This window comes from Varanus komodoensis, unplaced genomic scaffold (assembly GCF_004798865.1).
Source record: "Varanus komodoensis strain SLA01 unplaced genomic scaffold, ASM479886v1 scaffold17, whole genome shotgun sequence".
Classification (NCBI taxonomy): Eukaryota; Metazoa; Chordata; class Lepidosauria; order Squamata; family Varanidae; genus Varanus; species Varanus komodoensis.
In genome coordinates this window covers 9,803,298-9,821,771 of record NW_025335505.1, presented here as the reverse complement: position 1 = coordinate 9,821,771, position 18,474 = coordinate 9,803,298, and the positions used below count along the sequence as shown (strand labels likewise).

Here is an 18,474-nt window from a genome sequence, read left to right as displayed (position 1 = left end):
CACGTAAGCTAACCATGTGCTTGAATTAGTCTCACTGCTACTTGGCTTGCTGTGTCATAAAATCATTACTTTCAGATAGGAACAATTAAGCATTTCCAGCAGTATCTGGCAGTTATTAGTAACTAAATGTTTTCTTCACTTGTTCCAGGTGTCTCCCTATGACAATAATCCTTGCCTTCCCTGTGGATGTGATTTATTTGGGTCTTCCATTTTTAACTGTATTAAAGATGATGATCATGCTGATCCACAGCATGGTAAGTGATCAGAAAATGCCCTTTCTCTTAAAAAAAGTGGGTGAACCAGTATTTCCAAAAACTGGAGTTATTAATGTATGTATGAATAACAGGGGGAATCATAGAAAGAAGGTAATATTCAGACATGTTTTGATCCCAACTGTATCTTATATTAGCATTAACAGGACATGTGAGCAATCATTCACATATACTGAAACAACACCTGTTGGGATCTTTAGACTAAAACTGTTACATGCTGTGTCAGAAATAATTGTATTCAGGTGGGGAAAAGGACACAAAAGGCCAAATAATTATTTGGTGTATTGCAAAGAATAAAAGAGAAAGAATTATGTGAACCGCATTCAAATGGGATGACCAATTATTTTGCTCAATCTGTAGAGAAGGGGAAATACATGGAGAGTGGCACTTAGCAGTGTCAGCCTGTTTGTGAAGGGCAGAGAAGAGTTTGATCCCTAATGAGACAGGAGAATAAAAAGAGGCTTATAGGCACGGATGGACTTAACAAGTTTGGAAATACAGGCCAGAATGTAAATAACATGGCCTGCCTAGATTGGTGTAGCTTCTTCAAAGTTAGGGAGTATGTCCCTAATTTTGACACAGGGCAATGGGTATTAATGGATTACTAAGTACTTATGGTGTGTTTATTAACTGGTTTCCTAGCGTTTCCCACAGGTACTTTTCTCTTTCAGACTCTAAAGAAGCCAGTTGGTAGATGTTCTCAGGTGTTTTGATCACAATAGGAACTTGGGCAAGAGTAAAAGAGATACATATTCTGGAAATCCCAAACTTGCCAACCAAATCATGAGAGCCACTCCCTTAGTCTGTCTATCATAATAGAAGAATGTTGGTGTACACTGTATCTTTGCCTTGATTTTATAAAATTCCAGTTAGAGTAGCTTCTTGGTAGAAATGGAATCATGCTAGGGAAATGTGCAAAAGGATTGTGAAGTTGACCCTTTTGATAGCAACGTGGCATCACTGGTGTGGGTGAAAAGCTGAAAAAATAATATATAATGAGATAAGATTGTGAGATAGGGTGGGACTGAGGCATTCTGACTTGTTGATTTCCGATTGATTTTTAAAGATCTGGTATAGAGAGGTATATACATTACTTGATCATGGTTGAGAAATTCTGTAATACGGCAAGCAAAAATAGATTAAGTTACCTTTTGCCAGGCTTCTTGCATTGACTCACATGAATTGATTGATATCAGTTTCTCCAGCTAGGCAGTAAAGTTTAGCCTTGATTGTACTAATACAATCATGTTAGAGGTCATTGTTCTAATACAATGAAAGCCAGAGCCTGATAAACAGACCTATTTGTGTTAAACGGTCTTCCTGCTTCTCTTTTTTTTTCATTCCCATTTTTCAAGGTGTTCAGCCAGGTCAATGTCACTGCAAGGAGGGTTACACAGGAGAAAAATGTGATCGTTGTACCTTTGGCTATAGAGGTTATCCACACTGCATACGTTGTAACTGTAGCCTGGTTGGCAGCATTAATGATGACCCATGCACTGAACCTTGTCTTTGTAAAGTAAGTTTATAGTTTTGGTTTATGAAGAAATTTGAAATGAGATCTGTAAATTAATAAGAAAAATATCTTTTTTTAATGGCAAGGATCACATCCACTGTGTAGCCACTAATCGGAGCTTAAGCATTAATCTCTCTAGATAGGTAATTAATTTAAGATACATGCTAGATCTTGCAAAGCAATGAAGGGTGAAGTCTGAGCAAGACCAAGTAAATGCAATTGTGGCTAACTCAGAATAATATCACACACTTAAATCAAAAGCAGCAGCATGTTTGGCACTAAGGATGGAATTGGAATCATGAATTGTTCACTTTTACACCGTTGTCAAAGAATAAAAGCTATAACTTGCTTCTCCCAACCCTGCTGGGATCCAACATGGTCTGTATTGAACTAAGAACCTGCAGTCAACATGGAAATTCATTTTTCCAAACCTAAATTAAAACATTTAGTTTTACTTGTATCAAAATAAGAAAATAGTCAGATGGATGATTGAAATCATCATCAAATAGACACAAAGACTGAAATGCCATACATTTGGAGTAAGTTTTATTGAACTCAATGGGACTTGCTTCTGAGCAGACGTATATAGGATTGCACTGTAGATGTAACCCATGACATCACTTCCTAGTTGACACAAGTGTATGGCGTGGGAAAATCCTTAATATAGACCATTCCCCTGCACTAGCACTGCATTCATGGGCATAAACGTTGGCTCCAGATTGGAGAGGGGGTGCCTTGGGCAAGACATCTGCAACTGACGAGTCCTTCAGTGAGTCTATTTCCTTTCTGCTCCTTTATCAGGCACAGAATCAGTTAATAAGCCAACAATGGCATGCATTTCTCCTCCTCTCCTCCATGTTTGTTTGGGTCAGAATGAGAAGCAAGAAACTATGCAGGTTGCAGTGGTGGAGGAGAGGAACAGATGTAGGAAGCTTCTCTGCTGGGATGCATATCCTTGGTGGGGCCCCAACGATGGCAGCCCTGGGTATGCTCTCCATAGCCTGGTTCCTGCTAATAGTGATACAGCAGCTGAACCATATTGCTGAACATTTATAATATTGATAAATGAAGAGATGTTAATATAGATAAGGCAGAATGATAGCAATAGGGCAAAGTGGATGTTTAGTGTTCTGGCATGTGAATGATTGTAAAAATTTGCACAGTTTGTTCAGTCAATATCTAATTTGATAAGGTGTACAAGCTGACTAAATTTCAGAATAACCAAATGAAAAGCAGCTTAGCTACATCGACTTTAAAAGTGTGGTTGGAAGAATAGGTGTGTGAGAAGAACTCCAGTAGTGAGCTAGGAATGCATGGGAGCCCGAAACAGTCCATTCTTAATAGAGATGTTGATACTGACCAGGATAAAGGTACTTATGAGAGAGACTGTGTTTGTGTGTTTGCATGCATTTGCTTGTGGGTCTTTAGCATAGTTGAACAAAGAGACTTCCCCTGGCTTACCAGGGAGGAATAGACTAGATCAGAAAGGATATAGCAAGAAGTAGTAGCCTAGCTTACAAGAGTTGTCCACTGAAAGCCCACGCCACCACCAGCAGCAGCAGGGACTATAGTCACTCTTGTGTTCTCTGAACAGGATGAAAGGAGACAGGAGAAGTAGGGGATGGTTCTGCAGCTAGGTGACAACTCCCTCGTGCTATCCTCTGCTTCAGTATTGCACCAGAACTGCATAGAAAGCTTATTAGAGCTTCAATAGGTACAAACATAGCATAGCATAGGTACACGGAGCCTAAGTTGTCAACAAGCATGGTATGTGAAACGTGTAACTTTTTGCCACTTGTGGTGAAAGTCATAGCATAAAATTTTCCTATGTTGCCACAGCTACTACTAAAATGTAGTGGATGTTGGCTATTATTCTGTTGATAGTAAAATAAATATATCTTTTCCACAGGAAAATGTAGAAGGTGAAAATTGTAACCGCTGCAAACCAGGGTTCTACAATCTCCAAGAAAGAAATCCCCATGGTTGTACTGAATGTTTCTGTTTTGGGGTTTCTGATGTCTGTGAAAGCCTTCCATCGCCCATCAGTCAGGTATAATGTGCCTAATGTTCCATAACCAAACCCCTTACCAGTTTTCCTCAGGCTTTCCCATAAATGGGCTTTGTGTCTCCGTTTTCTTTTCTGATAGGCAGTGCACGTCAGTCTACTTTAAAATCAATGGGTCCATCCATGTTAGAAATACTTTCATCAGTTTTAGGTGGCTTTTGGGCTGCCCTGGGAAATAATACTTTTCCTTCACACAAGTGGTGAGTACTGCTTGCACAGTGCAATTGGCAGGGCTGGAGGCAATCACCACTGGATACTTCCCAATGAAATGAAAGAGAAGAAAAGAGGACAGTTCATTTCAAAACTAAGCAATGTGTCAAGATACCCTGTCTACATAGTTCCCTTCTGTCCCCCTAGGTTTAAATTCAGCTTTAAGGTCTTAAGTGAATATTCTTTTTTTCATCATTTTATCATTCACTTGAGGCCTGAAAATGAGTTGCATAGTTAGGGTGTAGAACATGGGTCCTCAAACTATGGCCCGGGGGCTGGATCTGTCCCGCCATGTCCATCTATCCAGCCCGCAATGCCCATTTGGACCCACCACACGCATACCTGCCGCTGCCCACCTCGCCCCGCGTGTGGGGAGGCAGCGGTTTGCTCACTCAGAGAAAACAGTCGCCAAGCGAGCAAGCCACTGCCTCATGCATCCACCTCATGGCACAGGCTAGCCCCGCCCGTGCCTCGCCTCAACTTGTCCCCCCTGTGCACCCCGCTCCTGCACTGACCGCGCGCACCGCTGGCACCGCCTTTCTGGCCTCTGCCCACTGCCAGCAAAACTGGCCCCTTGGTGGAAAAGTTTGAGGACCCTGGTGTAGAAGGTTACTTTATAGTCCAACTGATCCAACAAGGACTCTTGACTACATGGAACCAGTTTTTTCTGAGGGAAACCTATCATGGTGGTGACTTGTATATCAGGCTTTAGTGAATGCACAATGCATGCCCCGCTTGTCGCAGTCAAGAACCTCTATTGACTTTTGCTCAGCTGTCTTTGGAGGATAATCATGTTCTACGCTTCCACTCCACTTTAATATGCAACTAATATTCTTCTACAGAAGAAAATAAGGCATTTTCATATTTTTAACATGCAGTTGTATATGAATTAACTGTCTTGATGAGTTGAATGATATTTAATAGTGTTCTACTTCTTTTCCTTAAGGTATCTTCTATGGCTGGATGGCTGGTGACTGCTCCATATGTGTCAAGAACCGTACAACCTCAACTAGTCCAGTCTGATGGTCTCCATCAAATACGTATTAACAACAACGAAGCTGCAAAAATACTAAAGTCTCCTTATTACTGGTCTGCACCTGAGTCGTACCTTGGAAATAAAGTATGTATCCTAGCAAACATAGTTTGATTTTTACTGCAATCCTTTATATTGTGTGAATGTATTTACAGTATTTATGTATTTCTCCATTTCTAGACAGATACTAAAGTGGTGAATAGTAAACTACTGTACAATACTTTAAAAACAGAGGGTTGTAGTGTTACCTTTTTTTGGAATATAATGTATGATATATCAACATTTAATTCCTGCACAGTCCTCGTCAAGGATACATTTTTGTTGGATGATGAATGTTTTAGGTTTGCTTGTGAATCTTGTTGAATTGGTAGCAGTAACATAGCCTCTGGATGGCTTCTTTCTTGCCACCTCCCTCCCAACCAAAGAGCTGGTACATGATGGAAATTAGGTGGCAAAAGGTATGTAATACCCCAAATTTGCAATTGCATGTGGACAGTGTTCCTCCAAATTAAAACATACTGGATGGGATTTTTTAGAGTTATGTATGTTTTTTTCTACATCTTGCTCAGTAATGATCTGTAGAAAGAACGCGAAGAATTTGTTCCTGAACATTTGGGGATTTATCTGCAATGACAAGACTATTCAGGTTAAAATAAGTGAGTCTGGAAGTCAGTGTGCTATTTTTCAAGAAAACTGTAATCATTTTTACAATTTGAAAATCACATGATCAGACAAACATGTGGGTTTAACAGCAGATAAAGAAAATGCGTATATATTGTTTCTTCTGTGGTTTATTTTTCTTATGTTTAATCTGTCCTTTAGACATATGTTATACATACATTCTTAATAAGAAAAACTTGCTGGAGTTAGAAAGTTAGGATGTGAAAATGATTTAGGTTATCGCATATGAGTTTTACAGTTCAGCTTTATACAAAAAGGCAAGCAAATAAACTGTAAAATGTTTGAGTTTTTTTATGCTTCCAGCTCACTTCCTTTGGTGGTTATTTGAAGTATACTGTGTTCTATGACATTCCTATGGATAGTGCAGATAGTGGCTTGGTGTCCAACGTGGATGTTATCATTCAGGTAATTCCAGATTATGAGCATTAACATGATTGCTTTGGATCCAAATAGCAGTTCTGATCATGCACATGTCTTGTGGTGTGCTGAGGAGATTTGCTGATTTTTCTTTTCATGGAATGCTCTGCCAGAGCTTTCCAGGACCATTTGGAGATGGCTCTTTATGAGGTTGGAAAACATCTGTAGAAATGCAGCCCTTTGGCTCTTGACTTTTAGTTTTCGTTTTCCTTTTAAATTAAATGTTTGCAGTTACATATTTGTGTTTCTTACCTAATTTAGACAGAAAGAAAAGTCCTAGTCATTTAAGACTTCTTTCTGCCTGGCTGTGCATAGGATCGTACTCTTAAGCATGAATTGGAAGGTTGCTCTTCCAGGCACTTAACGGATTGCTTGAGGGAAGCCACATTCTGTTATTCTCAGTCCTTTTGCAGTACTGGTAATAATACTGATATTATGGATAGATGTGAAGATTTCAACAACGTGAAGCTCTTTCAACCCTCAAAACCACATTTAAATGAGTTTTGTGAGCCTCTCCCTCCTGCCCTTCCTGCCTCCCTCTCAAACTCATTACTGAATTTGGGCATTTAGTACATTCTGGTTTAGCATGGATATTTATTGTTGTATTCACTGCACTGTTTTCAGTTTATAGAATTAAAAATCACTTCTTCATATTTGCTTTTATGTTTTTACTATTTGGGCAAGACTACAAAAGCTTGTTTAAAATCCTGCAAATATAGCTCTCCCATTGAAATGGCTATGCACATATCAGTTGGGGGTGAACTGGTACTTTTGAGCTGCAATCTGATATCCCTTACACAGTGAACGCAGTTGGGCTTCTCAGAAGGCAGAATAAGACTGCACACTTTGTGTTCACTTGCCCAATTCAAAGTATTCTTGATTTGCTATGAAAATCATATGACAGAAGAACGCAGTCAAGGTTGCTAATATCCCAGTACTAAACACACTGTATGGAAACAGATTCCATTGATTTAACTAGGAGCTATTTCCATGTGATTTGCTCTAAACTGGGAACCAAGTGTTTCTGTACATGGAACAAGGTAAGTAAAAATATATTATCAAATGTACTTGAAAAGGTAGCATCTATGTATCTGTGCAATTTTGTGTGCTACCTTTTGGAAAACAAGGAAGGTGGTTTACCAGAATCAATCAATCAGCAGGTAAAGCAATAAAATAAAGAGGTAGTAAAACAGTAACAGCAACCTTAAAACCCATACTAAAAGAAGACAAGCTAAAAGAGAGATTGTAGATAATTACAGTACTTTTGTTTTAATAAAAGAGATATTCTTTGTGCGTGTTTCATAAATTGCACAAATTAAACTGATCATTTCAATTGAAGCTTGAAACAATCTATACTCACTATAACTATCATTCTAGGGCAATGGACAAATTCTGTCTACAAGATCAGAAGGGCTTTCCTTGCAACCGTATGAGGAGTATTCTAATTCTGTGCGGCTTGTTTCTGATAACTTTGTTGATTTTACTACAAAGAAGTCAATAGATCGAGATGTGCTTATGACCGTTTTAGCAAATGTTACCCATCTTCTGATCAGGGCCAGTTACAACATTGCAAAAAAGGCTGTATACAGGTAACAAAGTTCCGTTTTAGAAATAGGTTTTATAATATGCCAGTGAAATATTTTAAATAAAAATGTGTTGGCATGATTCCTAAAATGTCAAAGCCTGATGTTATGTTTTTTGTAATGTTCTGCTAGCAAAATATTAACACTAAGTATGTTTGAGTGTGGTCTGCCGTGCTTGTAGTGCTAAATCATGAGTTGCCAAGGTGTGCACAGTATCCGTAAGCCCAAGAGAACCCTCATGCTTGAGCATTTTGTTTCCTCTTCTCCTGCAGGGCAAAGCAGAGGAATAAGCAAAACTTAAGCTTTGCTTCCCCTGATTTCTGGCTTGTTGTTACATATGTAGCAGGAATTATGGTTTAAAATAAACTCTAGTCAATTAATAAACAAGCCACCTTTAAGACACATGTGAAGAACCTGGCTTGGCCATAGAGTTTGTGTCAGTTTCCTGGAGCACCTGCAGGGGCATGGGAGCAGCAATTTCACATAGGCTGAAGTGGGTTACAGATGGCCACTCTCTTTAATGGTTACATAAACTCACATAATTCATTGTGGCATAAAGTCCAGTCAGTGGCTACACCAATCCAGCTCATGTTGGAATGGCAGGAGTATTGCCTCCCCTGCATTGGCATAAACTGGGGTGAGAACCCTTGTTTAGTCCAAGCACCAGATGGTCACCTGATGAAGCTGGTTTTCCATGGTAGGTGTACTAACTTAAATGTTTCTACTTCTTTTGTGGTTACTTGAATTCTGCCAGGGGTTCTAACTTTGGGTGCTGTAAGGATAAGCTTGCTAGTAGAGGTGAACCTGTGGAATTCCTCAGGTCTGGAAAGAATATAACTTCTTTCTCATACATCACTTTCTATATGTCCAGGCATTCTTAGCTGAAATCACACAGGTCAGACCAATCTTACTTGGTTCTTGACAATTACTGGATATTTCAATTCCTGAAACTTCATTCTGGGCAATCTAAAGTCCACTTATGCGTTAAGTGGGCTTTATCCATACCTCTTGCCCATGGATTGACCTTTCTGTGTTAAAAATACTGCACCTCTGGCTGTGATGATTCAGGGGATTAAAGAAATTGACTTGGTCTAGCACATGGAGTGTTGGCAAAGCAACTCATTTACAAAAGACCACTTGCAGAGCAAGAAGAATGGGCCTTCCTTTCTACTCATCTGGTGTGGGGTCTTTAAATTAGAAAGCACATGCTTCTGAATTCTAATGAACTGGCATTTTGTTAATCTTTATTCTGCATTAGACTATATGGAACAATGAGACTCTGTCTGAACAAATCTCATATGCTTATGAGGCGTTGGTGCACCACTCTTTGTGGCTATCAGAGTATTCTAGATTTTTGTTGAAATGCCATACTAGTAAGATAGTGTTCAATAAAAACAGAAAACTGGAAATTATTATTCTGAGTTCTCTACCTGTTACTGAATCTTGTTTTCTAAGTATCTCAGTAAAAAATAGTCCCATTTCTGGGTATGATCAACATCTTAAAAGCACACTGTCTTTGACCAGCAAAGACTCGGGAACAATAGGAGTGGGCTATAGGGACATATATGTGCTATGTTCTAGTTCTTGAAGCTCTTCCCTGACCCTAGTGCATTTCCTTGTACTCATCCACCTTGTACTCATAGGAGGTCATGGTCTGAAAGGAAGAACTACCTGTATCAGTGGAGGTTTGCATACAATTAGGAATCCTTTAACTTACAAATACAGAGTTATGAAACCATTCCATGAAGTGAGTGGGGCTAGATCGCTCCTTCACTTCAGATGTTTAGTCAACCTAGCTTAATTTCAGAACAGGGATTATGTGTATGCTAAAACTGAGCAAGCACTTGGAAGGTCATTCATGTGCATAGTTTCAGTAAGTTGTAGTTTGGTTATCTATTTGTAGCTATAGCAGAACTCCACATATCTGGAGATATGAAATACTGGTCTAGACCCAGCAGAATAATTTGGAAAATGATATCCAAGGGTTATTAAAACATACCAAGAGACTAATCCCAAGTACTATCATAAATGTATGTGTAGTACTGATTATTCAGGTCCTCTGATGCCAAAGCTGTTTACTTTTAACAGTGCTATGGGAAGGACTCTGCTAGAACATAGGCTTGGTATATGGAAGGTCTTTGCTTCAGTCTCCAAATAAAAGTTCTGGTACCAGGTGATGCAAAATGCTTCTGAGAGCCACACCAGCCAGAGGCTGGGTTCAGACTACATGATAATCCACATTCAAGAACTGAGTATGGGTTGAGTGTGAGTTGTTTAAATTATGGCATCTTCCTTGACAAACTATGGCTTGTTATACATGATCAACCCATGAAGAAAATCCATAATTCATGGGTAGGTTGTGAACTCTGGTTTGTCGTATGGATTGGCTTCAGATGACATGATAATCCGTGTTTCAACCACAACCCACTAACAAGCCATATTCAACTCTTAATGTGGGTTAGTGCGCTGCTGGAAGCCTGTCGGAGTGTGTAGAACCCGGGTGGCTGGATCCATAGTCTGGCAAAAGCAGCTTGCTTTGGTTCTTATAGCATATTAGAACTCCTAACCCCTAACATTAAATACATCAGAGAGGAGCCACAGCTGTGGTGCTAGAACAGATACTTTGCATACTGAAGGTCCGAGGTACTTTGACACCCTCAGTTAAAGGCATCAGGTAGCAGGTTATGTAAAAGAGCAATGAGGGACTGTACATACACAGCTAGTCTGACCTGGTATTAGGCAGGCTCCTGCGGTGTTCTTTGCTCATGTTTTCTGGATTGTGGAGGACAAAGGATCTTGCATATTATTGGAAGAAGGTGTTCCAGTACAGTAAATAATGCCAACTTCGTATCAACTATAGTGGCACTCCATTTGCTGCCAGAGAATATAGATTACGTAATGGAGTGTAATTATAAGTGAATTTAAAAATTATTAACAAGGAATGGTCTGAAACTTTCCTTCTGTTTCACTTCTGAATATGCATCAGTGCTATTCAAACTTAGCTTCCTAGTGATTCATTATTTTCAATTCAGTTTCCCTTTTTTTCCTTTTTCCTTTCAAGTATTTCAAGAAGGAATGATGTGATGCTATTTTGTTACAGGTTAGATTCTGTTACTTTGGATACAGCAAATGCTGATCTCATAGACATGTCTTCAGCTGCAGATGTGGAATATTGTGAATGTCCTCAAGGCTACTCTGGGCTTTCTTGTGAGGTAATCTGTCATTATTTTAAGTATGGGATGCAAGCACTTGTCAGTACAGTTGCTACAGGAAAACAGTATTTTATCTTGCAGTTTTTTTCTTTTAAACTGGAGAGAACAAGGCTTTTAATTCTAAATAGTTATGCCAACTTTGCATCACTTCCGCATCCTGAAAAATAGTCTTTCCTGCATTTTACACTGTTTAGCTAAAGAAGTAGAGGTTCCTTATTCATTTTAAAGCTGAAATCATGCCACTGTTATTTTTTTTCTTTGGAAAAAAAGTGGAAGTTCTTTCTTTCCATGATATGCAAAAGAAAGAAAGAAATTTCTGGGATAAATTGAGTGCTCCAGACAGAGCTCTGTTTCTGCACTGGGGGTTTTATTTCCCTTCCTTTCTCCTGATGCCCCTGTACATCCTCCAAATCTGCTTGGCCGGGTCTCCCAAGGCTATGCTAAGAAACAGGTTGTTGAAGTGCTGCAAGAACAAGCTTTTAAGATATGCTCCCTGCTGTAATTGCTTTTCTTTTTCTTGTTACATATTTTAGTCCTGTCTTTCTGGATACTATCGAGTAGGTGGAATACTCTTTGGAGGGATTTGCCTGCCTTGTGATTGCAGCGGCCATGCAACAGAATGTGATATCCATGGTGTTTGTTTTGTAAGTTACCTTGCACCCTGCCCACATTCTCATTTCTGAAAAGCAAAAAAGTACACGTAAATAAAATTTTGAGAGCAGACACTTTTTCTAATGTTACCCCTCAAAGCAGAGAAGCAAACTTTTTCACTCTGTTTCTGTAATTTTTAAAGGCTGCTTTTGTGCATGTTCAAGGAATTGGATGCCTGCCTCCTAAATAAGGCTAGAACTAATATAAAACACAGTTTTGTATGAAAATTCAGGAAGGTCGTAGCTTTTTCCATTCAAGTCAATGTCAAAATGCCTGTGGGTTCCAGTAGAAAAATGTTGGCATATTAATCCTTGATTGCTATATAAGTTCCATTAAAATCTGTACTAGAAACGTAGTCTTGCCTTATCCCCTTTTGCAAATGACAACATCAAAGTGTTCTGAAATAATTCTGCTAATTGATCATGGATAATACTATCAGAACGAATTTTGTCCATGCTGCAAGTAACGCAGCTAGTTCATGAAACCAGATGTACACATCAGAACTGGTAAAAGGCATAGCCATTAATTGTTCCTGCTGACTTAGAAGCAGATATTTCTAGGTGGGGGTATTGGGTATGTGTGGGTGTCTGTTCTTTGAATCCTAATATCGCATGCTGTTTCATGCAGAAATCCCTTGGGGAATAAAATTCTACCCTGGGTAAGTACCAAAATGTGTTTTGCATGTTTCACAGGCCTGTGAACACAACACTACTGGCCGCTCTTGTGATCAGTGTCTGCCTGGGTTCTATGGAACGCCATCCAGGGGAACTCCAGAGGACTGCCAGCCATGTGCCTGCCCTCTGCAAACTGCTACAAACAAGTAATCTGCTAGCTGGAAATCTTGCCTTACATTCTTGGCAATATCAGACAAATAGCTCCAGAAAGAAAGAGAAAGAAAGGGAGTGCAGTGGGGTGCAGGGAATCAATCCAAAGGGAAGGTGTAAAAACATGACCAAAATTCCACTGCGCTCCTCAGGAATGATAGCCCTTGTTTTGCGAAGACAGGGAGCTGGACTTTTTCCAATATTTTTCTGAACACAAATCTAGCCCTTGGGGCTTTCCTTGAAAAGGTAGTCTTGTAAAGTGCTAATGCTAGAAAATCTCCTAGTGCTTTGCTGTTCATGTGAATCAAATAAATTCAGGCTACGTCTTGTCCAGCTGCTAGACATGGGGAGCCATCCAGCAAACTGCTTGCATGCCAGAGGCTTCTGTGTACCCATTTGGTTTCCCTTCAGAGCATCTCTATTCTTAGCACTGCATCTTTTCGAGGTTTGAAGGGGGTGTTCATGATGCAGAACACAGGAGCTCTTTTTGAGAATCTAATCCGTATCTTTATCTGGGTAAACCATACTAGCTGTGGTTTTTTTTCTAATGATTCATTTGTAATCCATCTTATTCATAAAGACATTTATTACTTCAGTGAATGCATGGTACATGTTTGTAAGGAATGATTATAGATTTTAAGCTATATTGATCACAATTCCCAACGTATCCCTGAAGGAGTATCTCCTCCCATATCTGGCTACCCAGATCCTAATGTAATCTTCCAAATGAGCCATCCAAGGTGCACGGCTATGAGAGAGAGGGCCCTTTGATTTGGGCAATGCCTGCCCCAGTGTTGCTTATCTAAGTGTGGTAGTTCAAGACCATTTTATTCTAAAGGCAATTTAAGAACTATTTTTAATGCTTTTAGATCATAGCACTTTTATTTTGCTATTATTTCAATATTGGTTTGGGTAGTATTGGTAGTGTTTTTGCTCTTTGCAACTGGTTTTACCTTGGACTTGATTACGTACTGTTTTTATTCATGTGTTTCCTTATTTGTATTTTATGCTTTGAAAGTGCTGTATGCTACCAGATAATCTGGGTATTGGGTGGTCTAAAAGTGCAATCAATCAGTCAGTCATTAATGATTGTTTTTAGTTTCAGTCCTACGTGCCACTTGAATAATGGAGGTGAAGTTATCTGTGATAAATGTCTTCCAGAGTATGTTGGAGACAAATGTGAAAGGTATGAAACTAGAACACTGGAAATAAATACAAAAATGTTATGCTTAGATAAATAGGATTGGAAGTACAGACTAGCTTCCAAGTTTTTAGAAGATTCATTACTAAAGTACATATAACTCCCATGTCAGAAGTGGTCACATAAGAAGGACCAAACTAAAAGTTTCTTTTGGCAGATGTGAAAAATACCCCACTGTGGAAGGGAAACTCTGGATGTGAAAGGGTCATCCCATTAAGAATAAGGGCAGCTTGAATTCCAGACAGGTTGCCCTCACTTTTAATTTAAAAAATGTATTGAAGCAACTGCCAATCAATTAAAAAAAAGACAGTGAGCTAAAGGAAGCAGTGATGTCTTGCAGTGGTTATTCTCTGCCATTTCACCACCTTAATAGTTTGAGAAACCACATTTGTCCCCACATCTGGCACTTGAACATCTGTGCCCTATGTGCATAATTAGGTTTGATATGGAGAAAAACTAATGTAAAGAAGCCTATATCCTTTGCAATTATAATTTTTTCCTGAGGTGCATTTAGTGCAGACTTACTGACTTTCATATTATTGGCAATATTCCCCCAACTAACAGTATTATGTCTTCCCTAAAAATTTACATTTTCCCCTGAAATCAAAACAGATGCATACTTTGCACAATCAAATATTCCCCTAAAATTGAAAGCACACAAAACTCTTTGCATTACTGCCTCCGTGCCCCTTGTTAGTTTCTTTACTTTCTAATTAATTGACAAGATTTGTTATAATTTTCTTTTTATCACCTTGATAATACATTTTAATTTAATTTAAATTTAAAGTTCATTTGATATTTATTTATTTATTTATTTATTAAAACATTTCTATGCCGCCCCATTCGCCGAAGCCTCGGGGCAGCTCACAACATAAAATACAACAAATAACAATATAAAATAAGTTGCCCTGGCCAGATAAAATAAGCAAATAATATTAACAATTAAAATGACGTTTAAATAAAAAGGTCTTCGCCTGGCGCTGAAAAACAAATAACGGCGCCAGGCGGAACTCTCTGGGGAGCGCATTCCATAGATTGGGCACCACCGTAGAGAAAGCCCTCCTCCGAGTACCTACCCTCCTAATTTCTTTCACGGAGGGTTCCCGGAACCCTCCGTGATCTTGGCCTGTAGTATCAACGTATTACATTAATTTTCTATATGGAGCTATTATCTATTGATAAGGCATAGATATTGTTTGTTGTACATATTTAACATTTCTTTAAGAACCAATGTTAAACAAAAAACTGTGAAAATAAGATAACAAGAGTGCTTTATTTGCTTTCAGAGATGTCAATTTTGCCTCTGAAATCCAAATGGATGAAAATATGGAATAGCTGAATATTTATTAATTTCCACAGCCACTGAAGGAAAGTTTAAACTAAAAGCGCTCCTGTAGCTTTGCTGCACAGTGAAAAAATTGACATAGAGAATTGCCAGTGCTAGATATTCATTACATACCAACATAGTTTGGCAAGGCCATCTGTCCTGGCTAGTTGTGTGGTCATAGGTGAAGACTGTTTCCGTGGGTAGATCTCAGTGTTGCCTCTGGTCGGAACAACAACCCATAGATTCCTTTTCTGGATTGTTTGTGGTTGCCTGTTAGCGTGGCTGGGTTTACACGAGGCAAACGAGGGTTTGCAATTTTGTATCTTTATGCAAATAGACTTAGCCCTTCCTATAGTTTTAACGTGGAGCTACAGCTCCGTTTAACCTGATGCCATTTCCAATGTCTTGTACAGATGCGCAAATGGGTACTATGGCGATCCCCTCGTGCCGGGGCAATCATGTCTTCCTTGTGATTGCAATGGCAATATAGATTCAATGGAGGGTGACTACTGCAGTCCGCTCACAGGAGAGTGTCTGAAGTGCATTGGGAATACCGGGGGGCCTCACTGTGAAAGGTGTGCTGATGGGTACTTTGGGGATGCCGTGACCAACAAAGACTGCCATGGTACGTCGTTATTGTTAAATTACTCTAGCAAGGATTTGTTTACCACTTAATGCAAATTATTTGTTCAATATAATTTCAGAGAAATGACACAAATTTAGGGTAGAGAACAGGACAGAGAACAACATTGAGAACATAAACAATATGAATAGATAGGGGTCTTGACACCAAAAAGTTGTGTCTGCTGCAGTGTGGGTTCAGCATCATGTTTTGCATGACCTGTTCACACAGTTCAAAATATCCTTCCTAGGATGTCCCCTCAGGCATCACAGACTTGCAGCTTTAGCACATGAGCAAATCTTGCCTTCCAAGGTACAGTTCACAGGCTATGTGAGAGCTGGAGTAGCCTGGTGGTTAGAGTGTTAGGCTGAGGACCTGGAAGATCAGGGTTCTTGGCCCTGGACCTCACTGGGTGCCTTGGGCTGGTCATAGTCTCAGCCCAACTTGAAGCTGCTAATGAAGGTCAGGAAGCCTCTAAATTGGATATGGTGCAGTACCAAAGGCTGTGCTTCCAAAGAAAAATAAGCAAGGCCTACTTTCCTCAGTGGTTGCACTTTGTGCTTGTGCAGGAAGCTGGACCTAATTTGTGGCTATGAAGATCAAAGGTATATGTTTAAAGTATCAATAGCAAAAATATAGAACTGTGGGAAATAGAATCCTAGATCTTCTGTAGAGAGAAAATCATTACAATAACTGCTTAGTATTATCTGCATTTTCTCACTGACAGTAATGTTTAATTTTCTGTTTGTACTTTTTACGCATCAGCTTGTGAGTGCCATGAGAATGGCTCTGTTTCCAGTATCTGCCATCATGAGACCGGACATTGCCAATGCAAATCAAATGTGGTGGGACAAAGATGTCATAAGTGCTTGGTAAGAAGTAAGAAACCTGATAGTGCTCCTTTCTACACGAGGCATTTATTTTGTACGTGATTCCTCATGGTGGTTTGTGGGTGCTCTACACAAATAAATAATCCTCTAACTTCTGCCATTCTCTGCAAGCATTATAGTGCTTTGGGTCCCCTGCCCCTCAAGAATAAAGTCTGATATTTTCTATTTTCTGATATAGCAGAATGCTAGCATGAAACAGGTGTATTTGCACAATTCCAGCACCATCTAGTGCAAGGCAAAGAAAGAAAACACAGGAAAAAAATGTGTTAAATTGCTGGTCTAAATCTGAAAGAATCCAGAAGCAGAAACCTCAGTAAAGTGGGAGTTTAAGAAAGCACATTAACATACATAATTTTATTGTTGTGCTTTAGTTTATTTTGTTGATATGATGTTTTTCAGCAGGGGGCCGTGCTCAAAGCAGCTCCCAAGAAATATCAACATAATATCATAATACTGCATCACATCTGGGAAATGGATTTCAAATAAGGCAAAGCCAACTGTAACACAAAAACACAGCAAATACAGTCATACCTTGTTTTATTACACTTTGCTTTACTACACTTGGCAGATAATTGCTGGTAATTTTTACAAACTGAAGCTTTATGGCAACCCTGCATTCAAGCAAGTCTGTTGGCACCATTTCCCAACATTTGCTCACTTCTTTCATGAAAAGAAGAGTCGATCGATGCTGCAAACTTTACTGTTGTCTTATTTGAAGAAATTGCTGCAGCCTCCCAACTTTCACCCTAATCAGTCAGCAGACATCGAGTTGAGGCAAGACTCTTCACCAGCAAAAAGATAATGACTTGCTAAAGGCTCAGTTGCTAGCATTTTTAGCAATCAAATATTTTTAGTTAAGGTGTGTACATTGTTTTAGACATAATGCTATCACACACTTAACAGACTGCAGTGTATTGCAAACATAACTTTTATATGCACTGGGAAACCAAAAAATTAGTCCAACTTGTTTTATTGGGATGTTCACTTTATTGTGGTGGCCTGGAACTGAATCTGCAACATCTCTGAGGAATGCCTTCAGGCATAGAGTAGCTCAAGGTAAAAATAAAAATGAACAAAGGAAAAATCAAAGCCAACCATTTCTGCAAGTCTTGTTCAATTCAAGGGTGCCTCAGCAGCTTAAACTCAGTTCACAGAACTTGCCAGTTGGGTCTTCTCAGCAAGCTTGGTGGTTCTCATTTCTCTAGGAGATACTGGTAGCCAGAAGAAGGAAATGTTGGGAAGCCATGGTGCATTGTCTTATTTCCCAGCTTCCCACATTTATTTATTTATTTATTTATTTATTTTATTAAAACATTTCTATGCCGCCCCTTGCCAAGGCCTCGGGGCGGCTTACAACATCGAATACCAAATACATTAAAACAATGATAATTAAAATATATACAGTAAAATAAAATAAGCCGCCCTGGCCGAATAAAATTCAATAATATTAACATTTAAAATGCTGCATAAATAAAAAGGTCTTCGCCTGGCGCCGAAAAACAAATAACGACATGTTCTGGTTGCTATTCTCACTATAACACTTGGGTATCATTATGATTGCCACTAGGACTTTTTATGATTAACAAGGGCAGAACACAAAATGGAGGAGAAAAAATCCAAATAAAGTTAGAACAACTGGAAATTTTGAGCAACTGTCTTGTTGAATGGGCAAGAAAAGCTGGGTAAGAAAAAAAAGCTTGAAATAATTAAAGCATTCCTTTATCCTTATAGTTTTTTCCCTTCAGTGAAACAAATAGGAACAAGAGAAAAGAGAACATGCTCTAGAAAAACAAGTGTATTTACAGGCTGAGATGCACAAGAGTGCTCCAGTAATAATAATGTCTAATCCTATGCTGCTCTTTTATTATTTCAGCAATTTTTAAAATTGGACTAGTAGATATTTATTTCATTTCTGTATCTGTACTTTCCCACATGGATCACTGCCTTCATGGATCACTGCCTTGTCGTGGCGA

The 18,474-nt window shown here is 39.1% G+C and overlaps 1 protein-coding gene across 1 annotated transcript in view; it reads left to right on the top strand.

The window, feature by feature from the left end:
* LAMA1 (laminin subunit alpha 1) overlaps positions 1–18,474 on the top strand; it is a 106,996-nt gene that overhangs the window by 30,800 nt on the left and 57,722 nt on the right. The window contains exons 10-21 of the mRNA XM_044426272.1: positions 149–254; positions 1,628–1,788; positions 3,695–3,835; positions 5,007–5,180; positions 6,078–6,179; positions 7,569–7,780; positions 10,875–10,986; positions 11,520–11,630; positions 12,330–12,457; positions 13,561–13,647; positions 15,403–15,614; positions 16,377–16,483. Of these exons, the coding sequence (XP_044282207.1) occupies positions 149–254; positions 1,628–1,788; positions 3,695–3,835; positions 5,007–5,180; positions 6,078–6,179; positions 7,569–7,780; positions 10,875–10,986; positions 11,520–11,630; positions 12,330–12,457; positions 13,561–13,647; positions 15,403–15,614; positions 16,377–16,483 (1,653 nt within the window). The remainder of the gene's footprint in view (positions 1–148; positions 255–1,627; positions 1,789–3,694; positions 3,836–5,006; positions 5,181–6,077; positions 6,180–7,568; positions 7,781–10,874; positions 10,987–11,519; positions 11,631–12,329; positions 12,458–13,560; positions 13,648–15,402; positions 15,615–16,376; positions 16,484–18,474) is intronic.